Source organism: Notolabrus celidotus, chromosome 15 (assembly GCF_009762535.1).
Source record: "Notolabrus celidotus isolate fNotCel1 chromosome 15, fNotCel1.pri, whole genome shotgun sequence".
NCBI classification, from domain to species: domain Eukaryota; kingdom Metazoa; phylum Chordata; class Actinopteri; order Labriformes; family Labridae; genus Notolabrus; species Notolabrus celidotus.
Window position 1 is genome coordinate 23,684,066 of NC_048286.1, and position 13,990 is coordinate 23,698,055.

Genomic DNA, 13,990 nt, shown 5'->3' on the forward strand with positions numbered 1-13,990 from the left:
TGGGAAACAGAGAAAAAGGTGTTTTGGCTCTGTGGCAGAGCAGCTCTCTGCGGCTCATATGACCAACAGTCCTGCCACGCATTCTGAGCCTGCTGCAGCATGCCTCTCTGCTGGGACAACAGGAGCTGAGGAGTAAGTCAGTCTCATCAGTCACTGCCATGAACTGCCAAACCAATCAAACAAAAAAAAAAAGGAAATAGCATTTCAATTACGTAAATGTGTTATTCTTACCAAATAGGCTCTATGCTCCAGGAGCATGAGATCTGTTAATACAATGTGATGTGTTTAAATTGACCCTTGTATACTAACTTTCTGTAGATTTGTAGATCAGTAAGTCTATGTCTTTAAAGTGCGCCTTTGTTCTTTAGATAAGATAGTAACGTCAGTCGCTGCCTTTCCTCACAGCCACAAATCTAATTTAGGACTTATAACGAATCCTCTCTTTCTTTATGTCATTAACTGATGCACTAAAATCATCTTTTCCCTCTCAAATCTTCTTATCATTTCTTCTTTGACCCAGTCATATAATTTATATCTGTAGTAAGGTTACTCTGAGGTCTGCACCTCTGCTGTTTTGTTTCTTGTAACTTCAATGTGACAAATGATCTACCAGCGGCTCTCATGACAGGGACATTGTTGTCCATGAAAACACTTATTCTGACACTGCCTTTGCTCCATCCTTAGGGCCTCTCAGGCTACTCTGGCAGGTGTGTATCAGGATGTGAAGGGCCAGAGCATGGAGCGCTGTGGAAGGAAGCTGTTTCTTGGTGGACTGAAGGGCTGGTGGAGGTCTTACCTGCTCTGTTGGAGAATCCTCAGCTGAGGCCGCTCACTCAGGCCTGTGTGGCTACACTCAGTGCTGCCCTGGATATGGTGAGGAAACTGCAATTTTTTTCTATTATTATTTCCTTTTCCCATGTGTAAAACTGTCTTTACATATTTTTAGCATGTGTATATACATCCTAGAATAACTAACATAAGACACAAAGCTTTTGTATTAACATGCAATCAAGACCTTAATGCATATGAGTGTTTTGTGTGAATAAGGCAGGGACAACAAACCTACCACTGGGTGGAGAATAGGTTGGCAATGGCCTCTGTCTGGAGTCAGGAACGACTGGCGTCTGTCTACAAATTCTCCCCGAGGTAATGCACATGTCGGAGACGTACATGAAGAAAAGCTCCCAAAGCCCGTCCTTTCATAAAATACTTCAAGAGATCAAAGAAAAGAGATATTTTATAAACAATTTCTTAGTATGCCCATCCCACCCAGAAACAAGATCAAAAGGAGGCAATCTGTGAAACTTGGCCAAGTTTAGCTCAGAAAATCACTTTATTGGAGGGGATTGAACTGTTTTTAACTGTATGTAAGGGACTTTAATCCAAACTGTAACTGATCCTTATAACGTATAAGGTATGGTTAATGAAATGCATTAGCAAAATGACCAAAACAAACACTGCAAGCTGATTCCATTTAGATATATTTAATTGAGGGATCTATGTTTCTCCAGTGAGGGCTCTGTGGTTGTGTCAGTGCCGCTGCCACCCCTCCCCTGGTCCAGGGTGGCCCAAGGTGGTCTGGTGGATATCCTGGTGGAGGAGTGGCTCCTGAGGCCCCTGCAGACCCTTGCCTCTGTCAGACCTATCGCTGAATTGTACCGCCTGAAAAGGAAAATCATGGACAGCGCTTTCATATGTAAGGCTGCATTGATGTTTCCCTGTAATATATGCTACTGTAATAGAAGGGCGTAATTAGATTGACTTTCTGTGTTTGTCTTCAAGATCAAGCTCTGTTGGTGGCGGATCAGTTTGTGGTCACATTTGATGGCCACCTGTACGAGCTACCAAACTCTTGTCCTCTGCTCCTCGCTCAGGATATCAGCACTGCGTCCTCGTTCACATTAATGCTCAGCACAGACTCAAACACCCTCCTTCTAATCGGAGTGGACAACAACACCATCAACATCCAGAGAGATGGACAGGTACGTGTTAATATTGGAGACAACATTTATCTCAGTTTGCACAATAGAATTGTGAGATAAGAGGAATGGTGTAGAAGTTAAGATATTATTTTCTCTTAGGTAAAGGTGAACTGCAACAACGCTGTAACAAACACATTTCACACTGACAATGGAGTGGCTGTCAGAAGAGGGGCAAACATTGTGCAGGTGAAGAACTGGCATGGAGCATCTGTGTCATGTGACTTGGTGCTTCAGGTCTGCAGCTTCACCCTTGATAGATGGTTTCATGGTAGGAAAATACAAAATCAGAAAGCCTTATCAACACTTGGTCTGATCTTTTTAACACTCATTTGGAAATTTTGAGAACACAGTCTGGGAATAATCGTAATTTCTGTTTTCACAGGCACGTCCGCTGGTCTGTGGGAACTAATGACAACGAAGCTGGAAACGATTTCCCTCTGTTGGATGGATCTCAAGCCGAGGACATGGACAGTTTCTTCCATAGTTGGCAGGTGAGACAGATCCTGATTACATGTGTCTCTTGGGGGCTTACAATACACCAGTAGTGATCAACAAATCAATTCAATCATCAACAGTTTGTTATCATGAATACAAAAGTGGAACCATTAATTAGTATCATTGTGTATAAGATACATCAACAGATATCTAGTCAACTGATACATTTTTAATAAATGTTTCCTCCCATGTTTCTACTGTGGTATTTTAATTAAACTGTTAATACAATTCATAAAATTATTTTCAGTCAGACAACTCACGTTTACTTAAGATAAAGTTTATTGCAGCATACAGTATTGTGTTTGGCGTGTGGGCTCTGAACCTCATTAGTCCTCATAGATTATTTACATGCAGACATTTAGGAGTAATGAGATAGGACTAACCCCCCTTGGAGCCTGCAGGTGGATGCCGGGGAGGAGGTGGGTACAAGGTTTGCACACAGCACTGAGCAGGGCAGCAGGAGCACTGGCAAAGCAGAGGCAGAGACAGGGAGACTTGCAGCTTAAATAGACCACCAAATGAGAGGATGTTGAGATCAGCTGATAGGGAGGATGATGACGTGTCAGTATGAATGAGCACAGCTTGAATTGTCTGCCTGAACTAGCTTGCAGGTGGAGCTCCATTTATTTCCTTTCCGTATATATATTTGCTTTCCATGAAAAAGGCTGAAACAGTTAAGTAATAAATTAAGGAATCATAAATAATTAGTTTTGTGCTATAAATCTGGCTGTTAGTATTGAACTGGCATATGGTATTGTCTTTTCTCAATCCCAGGCCACTAAAGCTAATCAAAGTAAGCAAGTCTGGCTTTACAGACTGTTTAAGATAAGCAAAAGTATCATTATAACTGTCAGATTTGCAAGCTTTGATGCTGGAATAATGTTGCTTTCGATTCATATCTAACGATACTGTACATTTAGGAAAACTGAAAAATCCTTTCTTTTCTGTCTCTCGTCAGTTTTTGTAATTTTTTTATTTTAATTTTATTATTACCCTTTTTTTGTATTGATTTCAATCGTTATTTTGGAATTACCTATTGTCTGTATTCTGTCTGTAATATTAACTCCTCATAAAGTAAGCTTCCTACTCTTCCTTTATGTCCTTTGTATAAGTCTATTTTCTGTCTACGTGCTTAAATTTGAAAAGCAAAATTAAAAAAAAGAAAAAAAAAAGAAAAGACAGTCGTTAGTAAAAAAATTTATCAAATTTAAATAAAGCTTCTGTGGGTAGTTTTATACTGCTTTTATGAAACAGACTGAAATTAGTTATGCCCGTTTATGACCTATAAAAGCAAACAGTAAGATTAATTCTATTTCTATATTGTTACTTTCAAAGGGATAGTTTAGTTTTTTTGAAGTGGGGTTGTATGAGGCACCTGTGTTACCCAGAGGAGATCCTGCTCAGCTTGGCCCTTTCTTGAGAAATCAGCCTGAGAATTGGAACGGAAGTTAGGCTTTCAACTGCTACAGACGGGGCCAACTCAACCACGTATTTAAGTCAGTTTTAAGAAACTCCAACCCAAACAATAATGTCAGTGGAAGTGTGCGCTCGCTTAGAAGTATATGTCAGTCCTTTACTGTGCCGTCAATAAGCCTATTTGTTCTTGCATTAATCTGAGACAGATGGCTGCAGGTGGAAGGATATGCATGATTTTCTATAGCAAAGATGTTGATGACTGATACATTTCATCAGTAAAAGAAAGCAGGATACAGTATTCTGTTAAAAAACACCACATTTTTAAATATACATTTAACCTTTTTTTAACCAGATAAAAAACCCATTGAGATCGAGACCTCTTTCACAAGGGTGACCTGGCCAAGAGAGGCAGCAACACACGTCATAGTAAACAAAACAGACAGATAACAACGACAACAAACATTAAAATATAAAATACAAGCAATTTGATAAAATAAAGTGCAGAAGTTATTTTACAGTAACACATACACTGGAACAGAGCAAAATCCTTGTTGTCCAAATGGAACACCATAATCATCACAAACCAAAAGCTCCTTACAGGGGCTTTAACTCATTTGAACTACTGTCAGAAGTTTGTTAGGATGAAAGATCACATTGATCTTTTAAAAACTAGGTAACATGATAGAAAAGTTGTAAATACTTGCTAACAAATACTGGGATCTGCATCTGCATCTTGAAATAAGGAAAGTTTCTTCATTTTGTTTTCATTTTTAGTTTCTAATCAAACAGTTAATGATTCAAATTGTTTGTTCTCTAAATTAAACAATGTGCAAACCTGATACAGCAAAAACCTGCAGCATTGAAACAATGTTTGAGCGTCCCATCCTGAGTGTGATTCAAGGGAAACTTGTTGCTGTATGAATATGCTCATTAAATATTAAAGCATCCAGTGCTCAGCTGCAGGTTGATCATCTTTTTATGTTTCCAGATGAGCCCAGATTGTGTTAGACAGTCAGGTGAAACGAGCAGATTTCAGATGCAGCCAACGCCCGTGTGAAGCTGTGACTTCCTGTTTTCTTCTTCTGACTCGCCGCTGAGTTCCTGCTTCAGGGTGGTGAGTACAGGAAGCTGTCAATATCTTAGATTAATGCACATTCATTCATTCATGACTTCACCACTGTCTGGCACAGCTAACAATATGTACATTTCAAGTGCTGTGAAAACATTAGACTTGCAGCTTTGACCTCTCCCAACCTTAAAATGAGTTAACTGCAAAGTAAAGAAATGTATCAGCTGGGCATGACATGGAAATACCATGTTTTAACCCTCCTGTTATGTTTGTTTCTTAGGGACAGCAATAATGTTCCAGGGGCAATTTGACCCAGGGCATATTTAATAATCCAAAAGGGTCAGAAACCCAAAAAAATCTCAAATAAACATTTTTTAAACTCATTATTAACTCCATTACTAACCAATTAAATCAAAATTGGTGCAATGGTGTTATTTCATTCTCACAGATCATGGTTCAATAGGATAACTCACTTGTTTTTTATGAAAATTCATGATAAAGCTTTTTTAAATGTACACTGGAAGCCCTAAATCTAATTACAATAGTTTTACATGACTTAGATATTTGTTAATTTATTTTGCATTTATTATTTATTTATTTATGAAGTGATGTTAATAGATAATTCTATATGTTGATTGCGCTAATTATGCCAAGCAGAAGAAGTTCATACAAAAAAAATACACTTAACATTTTCTTCAGATTTTTTTACTTTAAAATGGGTCAAATTGACCCGCAACACAACAGGAGGGTTAAAATCAAAGTCTTTTGCACTTATGAAATTACACCTTACAGAAACTAGTCGATGGAAAAAAACAAAACAAAAAAAACACTAACTTTGTAGTTTTACCAAAGAAATCCTTCAAAATAAAAGTGCATATTTTTCAGCAACCATAAAATCAAGAAAAATCTCCTTAAGCTTGTTGGAAATCAAATTGTTACTCTTCACTGCTGCGTGACAGAAGCATGAAATTAAAGACGTCATAAAGAGGAAATTAAACTAATAACTTGATATCAGCTTGACAGATTAAATGTGTTCTCTCTCTGGGATCCAAAGCTGTAATCTCTGTGTTTGTGTGAGCTCCATGTTTACCGCTGTGTGTATGTGTGTGTGTCGTCAGGTTGGTCCCAGTCAGTTCTTGTCTGTGTGTGAGATGAGCTCCCCCAAAGCCCCCTGCAGATTAGCATCTGCTTTGTTCATCTCTGTCAGCAGAACTACATACCTCTGGAGGTGCCTGTGCAGTGCTGTAAGTTTAACCATTACACAACCAAGATGTGCATGATTAGACTCATACTGCATTCAATCTCTGATACTGACGGGGCAGATGTTTTAAATTTATCAGTTCAATAAACACTTTGTACCTTTTTTTTGTTCTTGTTTCAGTGAAAGTTTGAAGGAAAGACGATCTAATGAAGAGCAACACTGCCGATTCATGACCTCTGTTAGCTGCTTGAACAGAATGTACCTTTTATACCACTGTCTGTGCTATATTCTCTATTTTTTAAATATTGTGTACTCTTTGTATAGTTTCACAGTATCATACCTTCTATAATGTACACTTTGTCCAGCAAATGTTTTGCCAAAAATGTGAATGTGAACAAACTATGGAGAGCAGTTTAAAGTGATCAAGTGGTCTCATATTTGCATTTTCTACTGTATATTGCCAAACACTGAAATATGAATGACACACACTAAATGACACTAAGCACACCTTACAAGAAAACTTTGATTATAGAGAGACAGATTTTTAATTAGGCAAGGCATGGCAAGGCAGGCAATGCAAGTTTATTATAAAGCCACCATTTCATACAAAGAGCAAATCAAATTGCTTTACCAAGGTAAAAAATAAAAAACAGAACAGTAACAATCAACACAAACACACAGCAAACACTTCAAACATTTACAATTTATATGCGGCCAGTTATGTTTCATCTACTCTCTCTCTCTCTCTCTCTCTCTCTCTCTCTCTTCTCTCTCTCTCTCATCTCTCTCTCTCTCTCTCTCTCTCTCTCTCTGTACTTATGTAACTTAAAGGTGACATATCACGCTTTTTTCATCAATATATATTGGTCTAAGAGGTCCCCAAACATGTCTTTAAAGTTTATGCTCAAAAAAACACTTTGAAATCAGATTTTGGCATGCCTGAAAAGCCCTCTTCTTCAGTCCTCCTCAGAACACTCTGTTTTCTCTCTGACCACGCCCCCTCAGGAAGTGGATGTGCCTCGGCTCGCCAGCACGTTGATCTAATGTTTACATGTTTTCTGAATATACACGGCTGCTCAGAGATCACGTTACTTCAACCCTCTGAATCTGATCCTGACGGAGAGGCGCCTGTAGCAGGACCTTTCTGAACGATTGGTCACAGATTTAGTGTTTCTTGTTGTTTTATTTATCAGTATGTCGACGTGTGTCTTGGTACACAGCTACGAACATGTAGCTATGTGGCTATGCTAACTAGCGCTAGCACTTATCCATGATAAATAAAAATCATCCACTAGATCTTTAAATCTGCAGGCCTGGGGAGTAAAACCGACAAGATGCCCATATGCCAAACATTTAATTGTAGATCCAAAATTAGGTTAATTCCATAACGCCATACATTGTCAGAAATACCCAATTTAAAATATGACATTAACAAACATAAGCATGAAAATATAAAATATTTTAAAATCTAAGATCAAGAGAGAAAGAAAGTAAAATTAGTCACGAAATTTCATTAAAACTCAGTTTTTAAAATAAATTAAAAGTTTGTAGTTACAGAATATAACCAAGGTTTAAAATGGGTTTGTGTCCATTATTGAGCAGTGTAAGCAGCATGAAAGTGGAACGTATTTAGTCTGGACTTAAAAGGGGTCAGATTTAATTATTTCTAATTATAATTAGTGCATTATAAAAGTGTTGTTAAACACCTTGTTAAATATATGTCCATCTCTTTTTTGTGCTGATTTAATTTGTCCCCTTGAAGATGGGAATGTAGTTATGTATCTTGGACTTCTGTCTCTGTGTGACACACTCAGAGATCCAGACAATGTTGCGGCTCTCCTGCTCCTTCAGTTTGATGTAGGAGTAAAATACTCCTAAGTGGAACTGCTGCAGGAACGCCAGAGTGTTCAGCTTCACCTGAGAAAAAAAAAAGAGATGAGAGATGGATTAACATAAAAATCAGATTTTCGTTTGCAGTTTGCCTGAAGTTCTGGCTTTGCAGAACTGGTGGAGTTGAAAATTCCCACTTGTTAAAATATTTACATGACATCAAAACAAACTGCGTAATGTTGTTTGAAATCTTGGATTCTCACAATGTGAAAGCAGAAGTGTAAAATCTGAAACTTGATCCAAGAATTTTTACTGTATGAAAAATTCAACAGAGATAATCTCAGCACTCTGTTTGTTCACAGGACACTGCACTCAACATCAACGTTACATTACCTCCTGTTCAAAGAATCTGTCCTCGAGGGTCTTAAAATCGGATCCAGGCTCGGGGTCTTCAAAAATGATTTTATATTCCTGCAGAGATGTTTAGGTTAAAGTTAACCACATGTCTTATTTAAGTAATCTGCAGCCACAACACAGCAGCTTTCACTGAGGAGTCCTCAGAGATCGATAAGACTCACTGGGTAGCAGTCGGCCACAGCTTTGACCTGCTCATGGTCCTCTGCCTTGGCCAGCAGCTGCAGCCCCTCAGGATGAAGTTTGCCACAAGATGGATACAAAGCACTCCTATCCGAACCGCTGAGATCTGTTCCAAAGGAGTTCACTGTGATGATGAAGGCCCGCCTGTCAGCTTCAAACTTATCACACATACAGATTCAGTGAGTTGAGCAACACACAAAGCCAAATATTTTGAAAAATTGCAAAAATTCAGCTCATACTGTGAGAACTGTTACCGTGCCTCTAAGACAGGACACATTATGTCTTTTGTGACTCCACCGATGTTTTCGCAGAAAGAGTGGAAAGACTGTAAATATGCCTTTGAAGCAAAAACAACACAGAACTGTCAGATTTGTCTTTTCAAGTTAAACAGTTAAAAAACTGCAGAAAAAAAAACTACAAATAATTTAATTTTCATCATCAATCAGGTCATGATTTAACTGATGTCATCTGGGGTCTAATCAGTTTGACACAGTAGTAAACACTACAGTTGTTTGAACACTTTTACATCCTTATCTCTTACAGGCATCCACATGTAAATGACAGATCAAACACACATTCTATGGTCACCTTGTAAAGTTTGTTTCTAAGGATCTCAACTTCCATCTCATCCAGGTTGGTCTCGGACACAGCATCCTGGAAAAAAACTGAGCTATAACACAACAACATCATCAGTCAGTAATTCTATGTGGTCAAATCAGTATCTTAATCATAAGAACTTGAATATGGCTCCACAAACTAGTATAGATAACACCAAAAATGTCAATGCCGTATTTACACCAGCTTCTCTGCAAGGGTGTGTCTAGAGTTGTGTCAGAGGTGGCATGAGCCCCCTTCAAATATGGTTGACCCTGCTAAGGTGCTGTCCGAAAATCCTGAACTATGATTGGCTAAGTGCCTTGTGGGAGGCGGGACTAATGATAGAATAAACTGTGTAGGCTGTGTTGCAAAAGGCTGGCCGAATTTGATTTTTTATTCAAATGTCATACATTTCTCTAAATTGCAGTAAAAATATTTCACAAATCAATTGATTATAAAAACTGGTACCAAAGCATGAATGTTTTTGGATGTTTAGACAGTGTCCAGGAGTTTGCTAGCAATTTTTTAATATATAAAACAGTGATCTTGGACATATTTGTGTCCCTACAGAATGAAGCTAAAGATACTTGTCATGCTGTTGTGCTATTATTTAAAGTTAAAAAAATTACAAACAAGAATACAGTATAACATCTTTAAACAGAATGTTAGATGAATTTACCCAGTGGTGTGTCCACCAGAATACTGGAGTAGAGCTCCGTTGGGGTTCGGGCAATTCCAACTGCTGCCATTTGGTCAAAAGCTCCCATTGGATGACACCTCGGGAGAAGCTCTTCCACATCTCTCTGTTGAGGGCCCCAGTGATCAGCAGGACTACATTGTCGATCATGTAGTTATATCTATGGTGTCAGAAATAAGAAAGTCAATAGATATTCCTGTATATCAATGAGCCACAACATTTTGACCACTGACAGAGGGAGGGAATGACATTGAATATCTTTTTACAGTGACATGTTGGTTTGGGGAATATGTTTGACAGCACGTGAATTTGAGATTTGAGCGACTTTGAAATGGACGTAATTATGATCAATGGATGACTGGGCCAGAACACCTCCTAAACTGCAGCTCTTGAGGAGTGCTCCTGGTCCGCAGTGGTCATTACCATAGACTGTATAAAAATAGACGTAGTATCCATGACGTCATCCATCTGTTCCTGAGCGCTGTTTTCAGGCCAATCGGCGGCGGCAGCTATCTTGGAAATACTGAACACAACCTAACTTCGTCCAAGCTAGTGTGATGTAAAGAGGCGGGCCTTAAGCTTTTTGCTCAGAGCTTTTTAAATTGTTTTTTTGAACCAGGCTGTCAACATTTCTATTAATGCTGCCAAGATAGTCTTTTTTGAATGGGTGTGTATGTGGTTTCTGGTGTTTCTGCAGCCAGCCTCAAGCGGAAACTTGATGAACTGCAGTTTTTTGCACTTCTGCATGGGTTTCATATTTTAAGACTGGCGTTTGCCACTTGGTCTTCACCCTCCAAAAATGGTCAAAAGAAGAAAAAACTGATCGTGAAGATCATGGGTGGTCAAGGCTCATTGATGCGTGTGGAGAGAAAATAACAGCCCAGTATAGTCTGATCCAACGCAAGGGATATTTGAAGAAAAATTGCTGTAAAATTCAATGATGGTTCTGATGGAAAAAGTGCCGGTCTGAGCACCCTCACTGAAAGAACCTACAATTAGAATGCATCAGTTGATCATGGAGCAATGGAGGAAGGTGGCTTGGAGAAAAACAATGAGTTCAAGGTGTAGAGCAGGATCTGTGGGATATGCTGGATAACCATGGAGGCCCATCTCATAACTGCCAGGACTTAAAGGATCTGCTGCCAAGCTGTCTTGGGGCCAGATACCACAGCACACCTTCAGAGGACTGGTGAAGTCCATGTCTCTGGTTGGAGCTGTTTTAACCCTGACCTGGCAAAAAGGTGGGCCTGCACACTCAGACAGGTGGTCATAATGTTATGGCTGATCAGAGCATCTCTGCTTTACTTTTTATAGCACATTCCTTATAGGGGGGAAAACATTCCTCCAAAGATTCACATTTATTTTTAGAAACTAAGAAACTAGGAGCACATGCAGTACAATTGTTCTCTTTGAATGTTATCACTTTGTTATAATCTAGAAGAAGAAGAGCAGAATTCTGTGAACTTTGGTTTATAATGAAGAACATGTAAAAAATAAAAATGGGCGTACGCGATATAGTCAAGGAAAGTGGACAGTGGAGGCAGGGCGTTGGAACGAAGGCAGCTGAATTCAGTCACCAGGTTCTCTCTCAGCTTGCTGTCCACAAAAGACACAGTCAGGTCCTCTTCAGACGAGGTCAGGACCTTACCGTAGTCTGTACTCTGTAGATGAAGCTTCATGTCTAAAGGAGGGCAGAGAGGCATCTGTGTGCTTAAATCAGATAGTTCCCCCTTTCTTCTTTACATATAAATAGATATAAAAAACAGGAAGAAGTTTATCATAATAAATTATATTTATATCACACATGGCTGATTCTCACTTATGATAACTTTTTAAATTACTGCTGATTATCCCTGATTAATAAAACACCACCATATAAAGATAGTACCAAAAATCTCATGGCTTATATAAAATTATGTTATTTCTACCAGCTAATCGTATCATCAGGGTCTGGAAGTGTAAATCTTCCTCTTGAGGCCCCCTGTGCTTACATCTAACATGTCATTGGTCTTCATTCTCTCTCAGGAAGGAATACCTATTTCCTGGAATGAACATTTTAGATCGCCTCAAAAAATTTGATCCAGATGAAGAAACTTGTACAGATAAGGTGATCCCTGTCAGCACTTCACTGTGGCTACTTTTGAGATACCCACATACATGCAAGCAAATTCTTTAAAAGGCTGTGGCTGCAGGCGTTAAACATTTCTGGCTTTCTTCTATGTGTTTGAACTGTAGCTAAAGATGACTGAAAATGTAATAAATTCTTACCCTCAAGTGTGTCACACTGGGCCAGATTGTGGTAGTCCGTGGAAGTCAGAATTCCGGCCTTCATCCCTCGAACCAGACCCTCCAGATAGCCATGATCCACATTGAAACTGAGCTCTGCCATGATGTGAAATATGTTCTGAACAGGCTTAGCACTGTGCAACTGTGCCTTTTTAAGTTGTTTTTTTTTACAGTAACTTCTGCATTATTCACCTCTGACTAACATTCATGCATTTATTTTCCCTTCCTCTTTGTCACCAAGAATTTCCACAGCTGCTCTAAAAGTGTTTTTGTATCAGTCCCTTGCTCTAAAGGTCATTTGGTCTGGCAGTGATTCAGTATACTCAGTTTGCCCTTTGACTAGAATGTCGCCGACATCTGTAGCTGTTTCCAGGTTGTAGAAAAAAGTTCATTCAGACAACTCACGTTTACTTAAGATAAAGTTTATTGCAGCATACAGTATTGTGTTTGGCGTATGGGCTCCAAACCTCATTAGTCCTCGTAGATTATTTAAATGCAGACATTTAGGAGTAATGAGATCAGACTAGACACCCCTGGGAGCATGCAGGTGGATGCCAGGGAGGGGGTGGGTACGAAGTTTGCACACAGCACTGAGCAGGACAGCAGGAACATTTGCAAAGCAGAGGCAGAGACAGGGAGACTTGCAGCTTAAATAGACCACCAAATGAGGATGTTGAGATCAGCTGATAGAGAGGATGATGAGGTGTCAGTATGAATGAGCGCAGCTCGAGTTGTCTGCCTGAACTAGCTTGCAGGCGGTGCTCCATTAGTAGGATTAAAGTAATTATAGGGAAAATACATGCATTAGTTGAAAATATATCAAAAATGACATCACAACTTTCAAAAAAATAAATCAAAATCATCTAATTTAGCTGTTCAAACTATCCTTAGATTGCGTGGGCCTGCCTGACAACATAGATTCCTTGAGCTTGAGGCTGGCTGCAGGAACACCTGAAACCACCGCTGTACGTAGCTAATCTCTCTATCGGCACACACTGTACGGGGGGTGAATTTTATTCTAGTGCGACGATTCAGAAGATATTAAGATTACGAGTTTTTGCCCAAATAAGGACATGACTGACTTGACTCCTGGTCGGGAACACATAGCTGTTGGCTAGGAGGCTCAAACTTGCTCCTCTTTACGTAACACTCTGCCTGGTTGAGTTCCACATTTCCAATATGGCGGCCGCCGTCGATTGGCTTCAAAACAGCACTCAGGAACAGATGGGTGACGTCACGGATACTACATCCATTTTTTATACAGTCTATGTCTGGCACCTCATAATAGGACTCAACATTTCAAAATTATGACTTACTTTCTCATAACTTTTTGTCTCACAATTAGGATTTTTTGGTTCATGATTATGACCTACTACCTCATAAATTTTACAATTTTTTTCATTATTATGACAGAAATGTAACTGACAATGTTTGGAGACAAGATTGAAAATAATTTGTCAAAATATGAAATGCTCACTGCTAAGATCATAAGACCTTTAACTTACGAAACGGCTACTGTTTTTCATCTTGTTGTGGCCAGTAACTCTTTGGTATGTAAAAAAAAAAAAAAGAGGAAATAAAACACAAATTTCACATATCCCATTTTATGTTTAACATGTTCTATATGATACACAACAAAGCTAAGTGACTGATGATATGAAGTAACTGAACATCTGCAGTCTTTAAAATCATGACTTTTTCAAACGGCTGCATGGACATTATGAGACGGGTCGTGCTATATTGTCTTCGCCTACCTGTGAACAGAGCGTGTAACGGCTTGTGGGGGGAGACTGGTGTTCATTTCTACCCATAGCATTTAT

At 39.1% G+C, this 13,990-nt stretch overlaps 2 protein-coding genes across 4 annotated transcripts; one reads left to right on the plus strand and one right to left on the minus strand.

Moving 5' to 3' along the window:
- The first annotated feature begins 1,045 nt into the window (after positions 1-1,045).
- LOC117827005 lies at positions 1,046-6,600 on the plus strand. 3 transcript variants are annotated; one of them, XM_034703449.1, is made up of 8 exons: positions 1,046-1,146; positions 1,512-1,696; positions 1,783-1,982; positions 2,082-2,250; positions 2,365-2,473; positions 4,882-5,007; positions 6,081-6,206; positions 6,344-6,600. In XM_034703449.1, the coding sequence occupies exons 1-6, from the start codon at positions 1,091-1,093 to the stop codon at positions 4,883-4,885; spliced, it is 723 nt and encodes a 240-aa protein (XP_034559340.1). In that variant the 5' UTR covers positions 1,046-1,090; the 3' UTR covers positions 4,886-5,007; positions 6,081-6,206; positions 6,344-6,600. The 3 variants fall into 3 exon arrangements, with proteins under 3 accessions (XP_034559340.1, XP_034559341.1, XP_034559344.1); XM_034703450.1 differs by having other exon boundaries at positions 6,173-6,206; XM_034703453.1 differs by having other exon boundaries at positions 2,082-2,168.
- Positions 6,601-7,652: 1,052 nt separating this feature from the next.
- Positions 7,653-12,392, minus strand: LOC117826972 (V-type proton ATPase subunit d 1-like). The gene is given in 9 exon segments (XM_034703412.1): positions 7,653-8,080; positions 8,387-8,464; positions 8,572-8,748; positions 8,850-8,927; positions 9,179-9,255; positions 9,867-9,995; positions 9,998-10,044; positions 11,394-11,565; positions 12,153-12,392. Coding segments are annotated over 9 exon segments (1,053 nt in total). The 5' UTR covers positions 12,274-12,392; the 3' UTR covers positions 7,653-7,906.
- Positions 12,393-13,990: the final 1,598 nt, after the last annotated feature.